The following is a 14,971-nucleotide window of genomic DNA, read 5'->3' as shown; positions in this document are numbered from 1 at the left end:
AGGATCGAACGCCCATGCCATGGAGATCTTGCCGCGGTGGGATTTAGCACTGGTCCACACAAAGGTGGCAGCTGATGGGCAGGTGGGGGGGGGGGGGGGGGGGGGGGGGCTCCTGGGGGGGGGGCTCCTGCAGCCACCCGGGAACCTTGGCACTGTCAAGCTGGCAGGGGCACTGTCAGGGTGCTACACTGACATTGCCAAGGTGCCTGGGTGCCAGGTTAGCACTGCCAGGGATTGGGAGAACCCTGCCCTCATGAGGTAGGGTGAGGGGGGGGGGGGCGGAGGCTCGAGGACCATGTAACAAGTTTTTTGGGGGGGGGGTATTGAGGCTACGGTGATGGTCCAGAGATCAGTCTCACTGAGGCTAAAAGAAAACAGAGTACCGTTTGATAGCGAGGTCATTCTTGGCGTTGCAGACCCAAAACGGGACTCTGCTTTTTTCCCGTTAAATCGCGCCAGTGATCTTACTGAAAGTTACAAGATTCTGAGGGGGCTCGACAAGGCAGATACCAGGATAATTCCTATTCTGGCAAAATCTAAAAATAGGGGGCATAGTTTAAAAATGAAGGGTCTCCCATCTCGACGGAGATGAGGAGGAATTTGCTCTCTCGGAGAGTTTATTTTTTGGGATCCTCTCCTCCAGTGAACAGCAGAGGCTGGGTCAATGAATGTATGTATTCATAAAATGGATTCCTGCTGTGAAGGGCTTTGTGCTGCATTTTAGAGGCGTACAAGCCACACGCTCCATTCTTAATCATTCTGCCTTTCATTGGTTTTAATTTTCACGTTGTGACTTTTTCTGATTTCGGACATGTGTACAGGTTTACAGCAGCTCCGAGTATTTGGCAGCTCCCTCCAGCCCGAGCATGTCATCGGCTGAATGCAGCCACGGCGAGGAACGAGGAGGGTGGAGCAGCCCAAAGAACATGTTGAGCACAAGCCCCAGGTAAGATCAGAGCTTCTTCCGGGCCTGTTGCTGGCTCCTGTCCGGCCCAGTTGGATCCCGTGAAATATCCAAACCCAATGGGCACGATTCTCCCAGACAGGGAGAAATCGTAAGGCTGGCGTCAAATCCGGGCGGGTTTGACGCCAGCCTCCCCCTCCCCGACCGGGAACCGATTCTGGTCCCCGGTCGGGGCTAGCATGCCGCCGCCGTAAACTCCAGCATCGCGGGCTTAACGAATTTCATTAAGCCCGCTTGCCAGAGTTTGCGCCGGCTGACGCATCACATGACGTCAGCCGCGCATGCGCGGATTGGAAGACTCCAACCCGCGCGTGCGCGGATGACGTCATCGCGCATTTGCACGAAACCCGCGCATGCGCGGGCCGGGATGCCCCTCAGCCGCCCCGCGAAGTGATACAGCGGGCGGCGGAAGGACAAAGAGTGCGCGGGTATCGGACCCGCTGCCCGCGATCGGTGCCCACCGATCGCGGGCCCATGGCATCCTTAGCACGGCTGTGGTACTGCTGTGCCAATCGGTGCCATGGTTTTAAAAATCGGCACTTTACGGCCGTTTTTACGAACGGCCAGACCAGGTGTGTTTGCCGTTCGTAAAAACAGCCGTAAAGGGCTTGGAACTCGGCCCATCGGCCAGCTGAGAATCGCGCCCCAAGTGTGGGTTCAGACAATGAGCGCCCTCAGATTTTCTGAATTTGGAGACGTGACCAAGGTCAGACAGTGAGTAGGAGCAGGAAGCCTCGAGTCCAAACAACATCTTGCAAACCATAGCGGCAATCCACACTATGTAATGGAAAGAACAACACACACTTTGAACATCCACCCAATATTCACTTTCGGGGGTAATGATAAGTCAGTTTGCAGACAACACCAAGATTGGTAGGGTGGTTAACAGTGAAGAGGATGATTGTAGGTTACAGGAATATATAGATGGATTGGTCAGATGTACAGATGGTATTTAACCCTGACAAGTGCGAGGTGATGCCCTTTGGAAGAAGAAACAGGATAAGGGAGTATGTAATGAATGGCAGGACACTAGGAAACTCAGAGGAACAGATGGATCTTGGGGTACTTATTCACAGATCCCTGAAGATGGCAGAACAGGTGAATAGGTTACTAAGGAAGGCATTTGGTACACTTGCCGTTATCAGTCGTGCCAAAGAATATAAGAGCAAGGAGATTATGTTGGAGCTGTACAGAACGTTAGTTAGTACTGTGTGCAGTTCTGGTCACCACACTATAGGAAGGAGATGATTGCACTGGAAGGGGGCACAGAGGAGATTCACCAGGATGTTGCCTGGGATGGAACATCTGAGCTATAGGGATAGGCTGGGATTGTTTTCTTCAGAGCAAAGAAGGCTGAGGGGGGATATGATTGAGGGGTATAAGATTATGAGGGGTTTGGACAGGATAAATAGAAAGCAGCTGTTCCCGTTGGATAAGGGGTCAATCACAAGGGGCATAGTCTTAGGGTGATGGGCAGGAGATTCCGAGGGGATTTGAGAAAAAGCATTTCAACTCAGACGGTGGTGAGAATCTGGAATGCACTGCCTGGGAAGGTAGTGCGGGCTGGAAACCTCACAACCTTTCAAAAGTACTTGGATGAGCTCTTGAAACTCCAGCACATTCAGGGATATGGGCCAAGTGCTGGTAAGTGGGTTTCGCGCGAGATTAGGGATAGTTTTTGTTGGTGCAGGCCTGATGGGCTGAAGGGCCTTTTCTGCTCTGTATGACTCTATTAAGTGAAATTCTTTATTCAGGAGGAGGCAGAGAGCTTCATGAAACATACACCACAGGTAGAGGTAGTGGTTGTCATCAGAGAGAGATATTAGGAAAATTCTATTGACTGCGGCTTCTCAGACCCCTGGTTCAACTTATTAAGTTCTGGGGTGCAATTCGACGTACCCGACTTCAAGATTCGCGATGCTCAAAACGTCTGGCGAGATTCAACTGAATGCTGAATCGCTCCCTGATCTTACTGCACACAGACAACAGTGAATGCAGCAAGCTCCCTTATACACACACACTAGGTGGAGACAGAGAGCTGTATTAGACACAGGCAGGTAGAGAGCTCCAGTATACACTGACACTAGAGAGAAGCTAAGAAGTTTCATTAGACAGACACTTGTGGAGGCAGAGATCTCCATGGCACAGGCACTAGGGGGTTCCTCGATGATTGAAATACCCACTGTCCTACCTACTATCGAGCAAAACCATGGCCAAGGGAACAAATGTGGCAGGAAAGAAGATCTTGGGCGCGATTCTCCGCCCCCACGACGGGTCGGAGAATAGCGGGAGGGCCTTCCCGACATTTTTTCCGACCTCCCGCTATTCCCCCCCCCCCCCACCACGGCCGCCCCACGACACGAATCGCTGCTCGCCGTTTTTTTACGGCGAGCAGCGATTCTCCCCTATCCGATGGGCCGATTTCCCAGGCCTTTACGGCCGTTTTCACGAATTTAAACACACCTGCTCTCACCGTTCGTGAAAACGGCCGCAAAGTGCCGTTCTGCACAACCATGCCACCGATTGGCACGGCCGTGCCAAGGGTGGCATGGGCCCGCGATGGGTGGGCACCGATCGCGGGCAGTGGATCTGATTCCCGCACACTTTGTCCCTCCGCCGCCCCCGGCTGAGGGGCATGACGGACCGCGCATGCGCGGGTTTGACGCATATGTGCGATGACGTCATCCGCGCATGTGCGGGTTGGAGCCGTTCTCCATTACACACACACTGGGGTACAGTTCTCCATTACACACACACTGGGATGGTACAGATTTCCATTACACACACACTGGGATACAGTTCTCCATTACACACACACTGGGATGGTACAGATTTCCATTACACACACTGGGGTACAGTTCTCCATTACACACACACTGGGGTACAGTTCTCCATTACACACACACTGGGATGGTACAGTTCTCCATTACACACACTGGGATGGTACAGTTTTCCATTACACACACACTGGGGTACAGTTCTCCATTACACACACTGGGGTACAGTTCTCCATTACACACACACTGGGACGGTACAGTTCTCCATTACACACACACTGGGATGGTACAGTTCTCCATTACACACACACTGGGGTGGTACAGTTCTCCATTACACACACACTGGGACGGTACAGTTCTCCATTACACACACACTGGGGTGGTACAGTTCTCCATTACACACACACTGGGGTGGTACAGTTCTCCATTACACACACACTGGGGTACAGTTTTCCATTACACACACACTGGGGTACAGTTCTCCATTACACACACACTGGGGTACAGTTCTCCATTACACACACTGGGATGGTACAGTTCTCCATTACACACACTGGGATGGTACAGTTCTCCATTACACACACACACTGGGATGGTACAGTTCTCCATTACACACACACTGGGATGGTACAGTTCTCCATTACACACACACTGGGATGGTACAGTTCTCCATTACACACACTGGGATGGTACAGTTCTCCATTACACACACTGGGATGGTACAGTTCTCCATTACACACACACTGGGATGGTACAGTTCTCCATTACACACACACTGGGATGGTACAGTTCTCCATTACACACACACTGGGATGGTACAGTTCTCCATTACACACACATTGGGATGGTACAGTTCTCCATTATACACACACACTGGGATGGTACAGTTCTCCAGTACACACACACTGGGGTGGTACAGTTTTCCATTACACACACACTGGGGTACAGTTCTCCATTACACACACACTGGGATGGTACAGTTTTCCATTACACACACACTGGGATGATACAGTTTTCCATTACACACACACTGGGGTACAGTTCTCCATTACACACACACTGGGATGGTACAGTTTTCCATTACACACACACTGGGATGATACCGTTTTCCATTACACACACACTGGGATGGTACAGTTTTCCATTACACACACACTGGGATGATACCGTTTTCCATTACACACACACTGGGATGGTACAGTTTTCCATTACACACACACTGGGGTGGTACAGTTCTCCATTACACACACACTGGGGTACAGTTCTCCATTACACACACATTCGGGTACAGTTCTCCATTACACACACACTGGGATGGTACAGTTCTCCATTACACACACATTGGGATGGTACAGTTCTCCATTACACACACACTGGGATGGTACAGTTCTCCATTACACACACATTGGGATGGTACAGTTCTCCATTACACACACACTGGGATGGTACAGTTCTCCATTACACACACTGGGATGGTACAGTTCTCCATTACACACACACTGGGATGGTACAGTTCTCCATTACACACACTGGGATGGTACAGTTCTCCATTACACACACACTGGGATGGTACAGTTCTCCATTACACACACACTGGGATGGTACAGTTTTCCATTACACACACACTGGGATGGTACAGTTCTCCATTACACACACACTGGGATGGTACAGTTCTCCATTACACACACAATGGGATGGTACAGTTCTCCATTACACACACGATGGGATGGTACACTTCTCCATTACACACACACTGGGGGCATGGTTCTCCATTACACACACTGACATAGACATAGAATTGACAGTGCAGAAGGAGAGCATTCGGCCCATCGAGTCTGCACCGGCCCTGGGAAAGAGCACCCTACTTAAGCCCACAGCTCCACCCCCATACCCGTAACCCAGGGAACCCTCCCAACCCCTTTAGACACTAAGGGGCAATTTAGCATGGCCAATCCACCTGTCCTGCACATCTTTGCACTGTGGGAGGAAACTAGAGCTCCCGGAGGAAATCCACGCAGACACTGGGAAAACGTGCAGACTCCGCACAGACAGTGACCCAAGCTGGGACCCTGGAGCTGTGAAGCGGCAGTGCTAACCACTATGCTACCGTGCCGCCAACCGTATCCCACCGGGGATACAGTTTGCCATTACACACAATAGGATGGTACAGTTCTCTATTACACCGGGGGTACAGTTCTTCATTACAAACGGCCTGTGCCTTTGATCCCCCCCCCTTGAGTCCCCAATGGTTTTTTGACTGTACAGCTTGACACAGCGTCAGAGCAACCACAAGAGCAGCTCGTGAATGAAGTTTGTTTAGTTAGAGGCTTGTGTGGCTTTATAATATGGAGTGGGCGTGATTCTGGCAAGCTACCTCTTTCGTGAATATCCGTGATATTGAAATCAATGTAAATTTCCATCATGAAAGTTGGGGGTGGAAAATCCCGACCTATTTTTACGTCGGCGGGAAACTGACTTTTGGGCATTCTCTACATTTTCCCATCCTGTCCGCCGTGACGCCCGCTGCTGATGGCACTGGAAAGTCCTGCCCTCAGGATGGGAGAATGTCCCTCCAGAGGCAGACTCAAGGGTGAGGCAGAGAGCTCCATAACATACTGAGACATCGGGAGCATCGACTGCTCCACCAGCAACTGTATATTGTCATTGCCCTGTGGTGCCCGCCCAAAGGCAGCTCCTTGACTCATTATCGGCTGATACTTTACCCTGAGTCATTTCCTCTGTGTTTTTTTTAAATTCTGGTCAGGGGTTTGCCATCGCCTGCCACTCTCAGGGGGCAGAATGGGGAGGCAAGGCCCACATTTACCTCAGCCAGAACAAGAATCGAACCTATGCTTTGGTTACCTTCTGAATCACATGGCAGCTATCTGGTTGACTGAGCTAACCAGCCTCATTCTGGTACCTTTACATTGCCGTTAACAGAAGAAAGCGTCTCACAGGGCAGGGGCAGGGTTGGGCTATGTTACCAAAACGGAGAAGGTGATCTTGGCTTTAGGTGGGGACTGAATACTTCTCCATGTTTCGTTGGGGAGAGGTTGTGAAAGGTACAACCCTGCCCAAGGGGCATGCACCTGGGGGCCTCCAATTCCCTGTGAGACCCCCATGAGCGCCATTCCGCCTGGTCCCCATTTTTGGAGACCAGTACAGAACTGCACTCACTCAAGGTCTCCAAGACAAAGGGGATAGATCCCAATGCTTTGGGTACTTCGGTAAACTGCACATTAAAATGAGACTAGCTGTCTCAGCTGTAGGGCAGCACAGTAGCATTGTGGATAGCACAATTGCTTCACAGCTTCAGGGTCCTAGGTTCGATTCCGGCTTGGGTCACTGTCTGTGCGGAGTCTGCACATCCTCCCCGTGTGTGCGTGGGTTTCCTCCGGGTGCTCCGGTTTCCTCCCACAGTCCAAAGATGTGCAGGTTAGGTGGATTGGCCATGATAAATCGCCCTTAGTGTCCAAAATTGCCCTTAGTGTTGGGGGGTGGGGGTTACTGAGTTCTGGGGATAGGGTGGAGGTGTTGACCTTGGGTAGGGTGCTCTTTCCAAGAGCCGGCGCAGACTCGATGGGCCGAATGGCCTCCTTCTGCACTGTAAATTCTCTGATAAGTTCGTCTCGCTCTAATATGCAGATTTGCCATTGTGGGCGGGATTTACACCGCAGCATCTCGTGAGATTACTTAAAATCTTGTGAGGTGCTACGAGCCGGATAGATCCCGGGAGTGGGGGTCTCCCAGCTTCTACCAGCCACGCTGCGCTGCGGTGAGCTGCTTTTCCGGAGCAGCGTGGACGTTCGATCACGGCCAGAGTCATACTGGCTTCAATTGGAAATCCCATTGACAAGCGGCGGGGGCCGGAGAATTCCGTCCCTATGTTTCTCTCTGCATAGATGCTGTTAGATGCAGTTGGGCTTTCAGCATTTCCTGTTTTTATTTCAGATTTCCAGCGTCTGCAGTATTGTGCTTTTAATGATCTCTGCTGGTTGGGGAGTCTGGGCTGGGGGGGGGGGGGGGGGGGGGGGGGGGGGCATTCTGTAAAAACAAAAATACATCCAGACCTTTCAAGGATGACAAGTTTTTGAGATCTTTCAGCGAGTAGATGCACAAAGAGCTAGCAGGGGGCTGGATGGACTGAATGGCTCAGCTGTTCCATTCTGGTTTCATGATTCTAATGTTTAAGACTTTGTTGAAGAGGAGATCGTGCACAGCTGTGTGAACTGTAATCTTCCACCTCTTTTATTAAACAGCCTGCGACCGCGAGCATCCTCAGCTTGCTCCCACTTTGAGAGAGGTGCCACTGCCACCTCCTGCAATCCCAGCTCAGAGACAGTGCCATGGTTTGCGTTCTCCACTGAGGATGAAAGTGAGATCTGTGCACTGACCCAACAAGCGCTGCGGCCTGACAGGCAAGGACTGATGGATCTACAGGTGCAAAATGAGCCAAACAGACCAAGGGCCCGAACATTCTCAGGTGAGAATCTCTACAAGTGTACATTATGAGGAGGGGGTGAAAGGAAACATAACCATCTTATACATTCTCACATTTGCAGCACGGTAGCCTTGAGGATAGCACAATTGCTTCACAGCTCCAGGGTCCTAGGTTCGATTCTGGCTAGGATCACTGTCTGTGTGGAGTCTGTACATCCTCCCCGTGTGTGCGTGGGTTTCCTCCGGGTGCTCCGGTTTCCTCCCACAGTCCAAAGATGTGCAGGTTAGGTGGATTGGCCATGATAAATTGCCCTTAGTGTCCAAAATTGCCCTTAGTGTTGGGTGGGGTTACTGGGTTATGGGGATAAGGTGGAGGTGTTGACCTTGGGTAGGGTGCTCTTTCCAAGAGCCGGCGCAGACTCGATGGGCCGAATGGCTTCCTTCTGCACTGTAAATTCTATGATCTCTATGATATACAACTCATGTCTGCAGAATCATATCTCCTTGCAGTGAATCATTATTTTTCAAACAATTACATCTTTTATCTCAAAGGTTTGACCATTGTAGCTGCTCGGAGTCTATTGGAATTCATTTTGTTGGGAGCCTGTGTATTTTGACTTGTTGGATGTTTTTCAGATGTTCTCAGCAACAGTATTAATCTCATGCGTCTGCGTAGCAACAGTGTGGGGCACAGAAACTCAACGCCGAAAGGAGTGCGTCCCACAACTCACAGAATCGAGGGTCAGCTTGAAATCACAGAGAAGAATCGGTTGTCCACCGGAATTACAGTCCCCAAATCTGCGTCTATCTCTGCCCTTTCGCTCCTAATCATAGGCGGTAAGCAGGAAATGGATTGGGCCTGGGATGGAAATTATAGGTGGACGTTGAAGTTCTTCCAAGTAGCTGAGAAAAGATCTGGGTGCAGATTTCAAGCTACCTCGGGATCCTTGGTATTTTATGGGAGTGAATGACTCAGAGAGATCATTGGAAGCAGAGACTCAAAGAGAGGGTGGTTGGGCGTCTGACTTCTGTCATCTTCTGTTGGGTCCCATCATCCAATGCCTTGGGCAGGATTCTCTGTCAGCGGGATCCTTCGCTTCGCCGGCAGCACACTCACGCCCGCTGATTTCCCGCCGGCGTGGGGGTGACCACAATGGGAACTCTCATTGGCCGGCTGCCGGGGCAGAGGGTCCTGCTGCTGGCTGGGGGGTGCCGTGCCGGAAAACGGATCTGGCAGGACGGAGAATCACGCCGCTTAACTTTACAATTTTTATAATTTTCATCTTGATACTGCAAACTCTCATCTACATTATCTTCTCAATCTCAAAACAGTCTAAGATGGTCCACTTGATCAGAGAGCGAAGTGGTTCAAGTAGTTCATTAATCAATTCCTTAATCAATGGACTCATTCTGACAGGTCTAAATGTTTCCTTTCTACAGATGAGTTTGGTGCGGCACCAGCAGTTAGTCCAGTGTCCCCAAGGTCTCTTTCATCAAATGTCTCATCCAGGGACTCCTCGCCAAGTCGCGATAACTCATTGAACATCACAAGTCTGCGACCTCCAATAATTATTCACAGTTCTGGAAGGAAGTTTGGATTCACATTACGGGCAATTCGCGTCTATGTGGGAGAGAGTGATGTATATACTGTGCATCACATGGTTTGGGTAAGACTAAACTTAATTGGGGTCTAAGCTAGAAAGAGATACTGGCTGAAATGTTGTCGGTGCTTGGTGATGGACTGGGCGTGGGAAGGTTGGCAAAATGACAGGGGACGATGTCAGGGGCATACTGATGTCTTCTATCATCGTGGCATTTTACCATTTGCAGGAAGACTGGCAACTGTGCCACTGATGGGAGCTCAATTGAACAACTTTCGTCGCAAATAATGGGCATTTTTCCTTCCCCCGCAAGCATTTTGCTCACATTGGGTGGGGAGCAGGAGGCGGTGGTGGGGGTGGTGGGGCCCTGCTGTGAGGTAAGCAAGCTCCCAGTTCATTTCGCTACATGTCCCATGACTACACAATCTCTAACCTTCTTCATTAATCTGTCATGGAGCACCTTGTCGAAGGCCTTTTGAAAATCCAGATGAACTACATCTACTGCATTACCACTGTCTACTCTGGCTGCTACCTCCTCAAATAATTCAACAAAGTCGGTCGACTCTTTTGAAGTCCATGCTGACTATTCATTGCTAATGTTCTCATTTCTGGATGTTCACCTTTAGTAAGGATTCCATTATTTTTTGCACCACTGATGTTAAACTGATTGGCCTAGAAATTCCTGGGCCATATTCTAACTCTCTTCTTAAATATAGGAATGGCATTAATTATCCGCCAGTCTTCAGACATCACTTTTTTCTAACAAATTAATAAATATGTGCCTTTGCTAGCTCACCCCGAGATTCTATTAAAATATGTTGACACAATGGCGCTGCCAATTGGTCATCGAAGTGCCTTCACCTGTAGCTGAAGCCTCAGAACAGGCTCCCGATGAGCAACAGGGCCTCAGATTGGATAAAGTTCTGGGACACTGCCTGTGGTGATATGCATCACTGTAAATACACAAGGGGTCAATGTAAATACACGTAGACTAGATAGACACTAGAGGGAGCACCAGAGACATGACACACAGACATTCAAACAATAGGTCAGTAAGATAGGACACGACCAATGGGCATTCACGATACACACAGAGGTGACACTACCACAGGAGGGCATTACACCAACCCATATAAAAGGACACAGCACACATGATCTTCCTCTTTCCAGTGGAGACTCTCAGTGAGTACACAGGGTTGATTTGAAACACATCACACCCACCACGTGGATTGTAGCTGACTGGTTCGTCAGTCTGAGTAGCTCTAGCAGGATTAACAGGAGAGTCGAATCCGAGTAGGAGAATTGTTAACAGTTTAATAAACATGTTAAAGCTATCTCCAAGTCTGAACCTTCCTTTGTCAGAGTGCACATCAAGGAAGCAGCTTATGCTACGTCAAGAGCAGAACAAAACACTGCCCACTGTCCTCTGTAAGGAGAACAGTCCGAGCATAGCCCCCACTTATTCGGCCGCCGGCGGAATGAGCTATCAGAGTCCCGCTGAAGCTGGATGGCTCTTTGAGCCCCTGACATTAAATGCAACCCACTGGGCCTGTGTCTGACTGAGGAACATCCTTCTCCTCCAGCCTTCACTTGTCTGTTTCCATTTTTATTTTCTTTCGTTCGTTCATGGGATGTGGGCGTCGCTGACTGTGCAGGCATTTATAACCCGTCCCTAATTGCCCTGGAGAAGGAGGTGGTGAGCTGCCTTCTCAAACTGCTGTGATCCAAGTGGTGTAGGTGCACCCACAGTGCTGCTGGGGAGGGACCTTGACCCAGTGACAGTGAAGGAACAGCGATATGTTTCCAATTCAGGATGGTGGGTGGCTTGAGGAGAACTTCCAAGTGGTGGTGTTCCCAGGCATCTGTCGTCATTTTCCTTCTAGATGGTAGTGGTCATGGGTATGGAAGGTGCTGCCTTGGTGATTTCCTGCAGTGCAACATTTAGATGTTACACACCGCTGCCACTGTTCATCGATGGTGGAAGGGGTGCCAATCAAATGGGTTGCTTTGTCTTGGATTCTGTTGAGCCTCTTGAGTGTTGTTGGACTTGCACTCATCCAGGCAAGTGGAGAGTATGCGCATCACACTCCTGACTTATGTCTTGTCGATAGAATTATAGAATCCCTACAGTGAGAAGAAGGCCATTCGGCCCATCAAGTCTGCACTGACCCATCAAAAGGGCACCCTACCCACCCCAACATCGTCTGCATTGGGTTTCAATGTACCCCCCCCCCCACCCCACTCCATCATTCTCGCTGACATTACCTCCCTCTGGCCCTCCTCCTCACCCCTCCCCCCAAGATCGCTGGCATCGGGGCTCTGCCAATGGGTCTCCCTTCAGCCCCCCTCCCACCTACTCACTGGCATCAAGCTCCTCCAGCAAAATCGCCGGTGATAGCACCCCCCTCCAACAAGGTGCTATGAGGTCACCAAATTCCCCCCCTTCATGCCCCCATCCTTCAAGCCCCATCCTTTTCAGACACCGACCCTGTCAGGCCTGCCCCCTTTCAGGCCTCACCCTCTGGCAGTGCCTACCTGACAATGCAGGCTTGACACTGCCAGGGTGCCTTGGGCAATGCAATGGTAAGAGCTCGTCAACTTTACAAATGGTGGCCTCACAGCCAGAGCTCCAGCTTTACTAGATAATTTCGGGAAAGGCTGTACTGCGGTCAGAAACCGCGAGTTCATGTTAATGGCCTTCCAGCTTGTAGCCCAGCTCTTGTTTTTGCTTTGTTACAGGGTGTGGAAGAAGGAAGTCCAGCTCACGAGGCAGGATTGGGCGCTGGTGACCTTATCACACACATCAACGGCGAATCAGTACTGGGGCTTGTTCACACAGATGTGGTGGGCCTCCTCCTGAAGGTATTTTCTGTCATATTTCTCAATGGCGCGAGTTTATTATAATTCACTGAATAGGAAATGCAGCCAATCGATATCCCACAGAGTCCATCCCATCCTCAACTCATAATCTCACAGTGTCCGCCCCTCCACATTCCATGTCCCACGTTGTCTGTTCTTCAATTATTCCTTTTTTTTTAAACATCATTTTATGAGATCTGGTCATTGGTGGCTAGGCCAGCATTTATTGCCCACCCTGAATTGTCCTTGAAAAAGGTGGGGGTGAGTCACCTTCTTGAACCGTTGGACTCCATGGGGTGTTTGTACACCCACAGTGCTGTTATGAAGGTAGAGTGCCTCACAATAGATTAAAGGCAAGATAAGGGCTCATGGAGTTGGAGGTGATATCTTAGCATGGATGGCATATTGGTTAAAGGACAGGAAGCAGAGAATAGGCATAAATGGGGCATTTTCAAGTTAGCAGGCTGTGACTAGTGGAGTTCTACAAGGGTCAGTGCTGGGGTCTCAGACATTAGCAATCTATAATAATGGCAGAGAGTAATGTGTCTCAGGTTTGCTGACAACGCAAAGTTAGGTGGGAATGTAAGCTGTGGGGAGGACATAGAGAGGCTGCAAAGAAATGTAGACAGGTTAAGTGAGTGGGCAACAAGGTGGCAGATGGGATATAATATGGGGAGGTTCAAATTTATTCACTCTGGTCACAAGAATATAAAAGAAGAATATTTTTAACAAGGTGGTGAAACTTGTAACTGTTGATGCTCAAAGACGCTTGTGTATACTCATACGAGGAACACAGAAAGATGGCATAAATAAAAGCAAAATGCTGCTGATGCTGTAAATCTGAAATAAAAGCCGGAATGTGGTGACTAGGGGATTTTCACGGAAACTTCATTGCAGGGTTAATGTAAGCCTACTTGTGACAGCAATAAAGATTATTATTATTATAAAATGCGGAGGAAAATTGCTCAGGAGGTCTGGCAGCATCTGTAGAGGGAGAAGCAGATTAAATGTTTCAAGCCCGTTAAACTCTTCTACAGAAATTAGAATGCAGGTGCAGCAAGCAATTAGGAAGACAAATGGCTTGTTGGCTTTTATTATAAGGGGTTTGGGGTACAAGAATAAAGAAGCTTTTCTACAGTTGCCGAGAGCTTTGGTGAGGCCACATCTGGAATGCCGTGTGCAGTTTCGAGGTAGAATTTTCCCTTTGTTCATCAAAGTGGTGGCTCAGGCGGGAAAAGCAGCGTACGGCTCACTGGCTGCACAGCTGGCTTTTCTTGCATATTGTGCAGCATTTGGATGAAGAGAAATCAGAAGGCATGGCCAAAACTGTCACGCTGGCAGGGCAGGGCCGGGCGTATCTGGCCATGTCGAAGGGCAACCCAACCTCCGATTAATAAAAAAAACACAAAGTCACCCTCCCACGCACATGGAGTCAGCCAGCCCCACATGCACATGGGGACACCCCTCCCCCCCCCCCCCCCCCCCCCCCCTCCCCATCAGAAGCACAGGAACACACCCATTATGGAGCTACCCAGACAGCCTCTCCCAGTGCTGCCCCCTGGCATTGCCCCTGGCATTTCCCCCAGCACTATTCCCTGGCACTTCCCCTGACATTTCCCCCCTGGCACTACCCCCCTGGATCTTTTAGGGCAGCACGGTAGCACAGTGGTTAGCACAATTGCTTCGCAGCTCCAGCGTCCCAAGTTCGATTCCCGGCTTGGGTCGCTGTCTGTGCGGAGTCTGCACGTTCTCCCCGTGTGTGCGTGGGTTTCCTCCGGGTGCTCCGGTTTCCTCCCACAGTCCAAAGATGTGCAGGTTAGGTGGATTGGCCATGATAAATTGCCCCTTAGTGTCCAAAATTGCCCTTAGTGTTGGGTGGGGTTACTGGGTTATGGGGATAGGGCGGAGGTGTGGGCTTAGGTAGGGTGCTCTTTTCAAGAGCCGGTGCAGACTCGATGGGCCGAATGGCCTCCTGCACTGTAAATTCTATGATATCTCTGGCACTGCCCCGGCACTGCGGATTCCCTTCACCTGGTTCCCATTTTTAAAAAGAAATTGTAAAAAAATGTGATGTCACATTGGCGAGGGGGAAGCTCCCAATGTGTGTGTGTGTGTGTGGGGAGAGGGGGTGGGGGGAGGGGGGGATTAATGCAGCAGGGAAGCCCATTAATGATATTATAATTTGTGTAACTACGATTCCCGAGACTGGGGAGCCACAGGGTGGGAAAGGTTGATGGGGGTTGAGGGGCATCGGGAGATACAGTTGGGGATGGGTTGGATTGGATTGGATTTGTGCAGACAGGGGCTGGTAAAGTCAGGGGCTTGGGGAG

General features: G+C 50.2%; 1 protein-coding gene across 2 annotated transcripts in view; it reads left to right on the top strand.

The window, feature by feature from the left end:
* LOC119953077 (microtubule-associated serine/threonine-protein kinase 3-like) overlaps positions 1-14,971 on the top strand; it is a 119,461-nt gene that overhangs the window by 87,888 nt on the left and 16,602 nt on the right. For both annotated transcript variants that reach the window (XM_038776900.1, XM_038776899.1), the window contains 5 exons: positions 822-946; positions 8,001-8,224; positions 8,818-9,018; positions 9,622-9,848; positions 12,522-12,644. In XM_038776900.1, coding sequence (XP_038632828.1) covers positions 822-946; positions 8,001-8,224; positions 8,818-9,018; positions 9,622-9,848; positions 12,522-12,644 — 900 coding nt within the window. The remainder of the gene's footprint in view (positions 1-821; positions 947-8,000; positions 8,225-8,817; positions 9,019-9,621; positions 9,849-12,521; positions 12,645-14,971) is intronic.

Source organism: Scyliorhinus canicula, chromosome 18 (genome assembly GCF_902713615.1).
Source record: "Scyliorhinus canicula chromosome 18, sScyCan1.1, whole genome shotgun sequence".
In the NCBI taxonomy this organism is placed as follows: Eukaryota; Metazoa; Chordata; class Chondrichthyes; order Carcharhiniformes; family Scyliorhinidae; genus Scyliorhinus; species Scyliorhinus canicula.
This window is presented reverse-complemented; position numbering and strand designations above follow the sequence as displayed.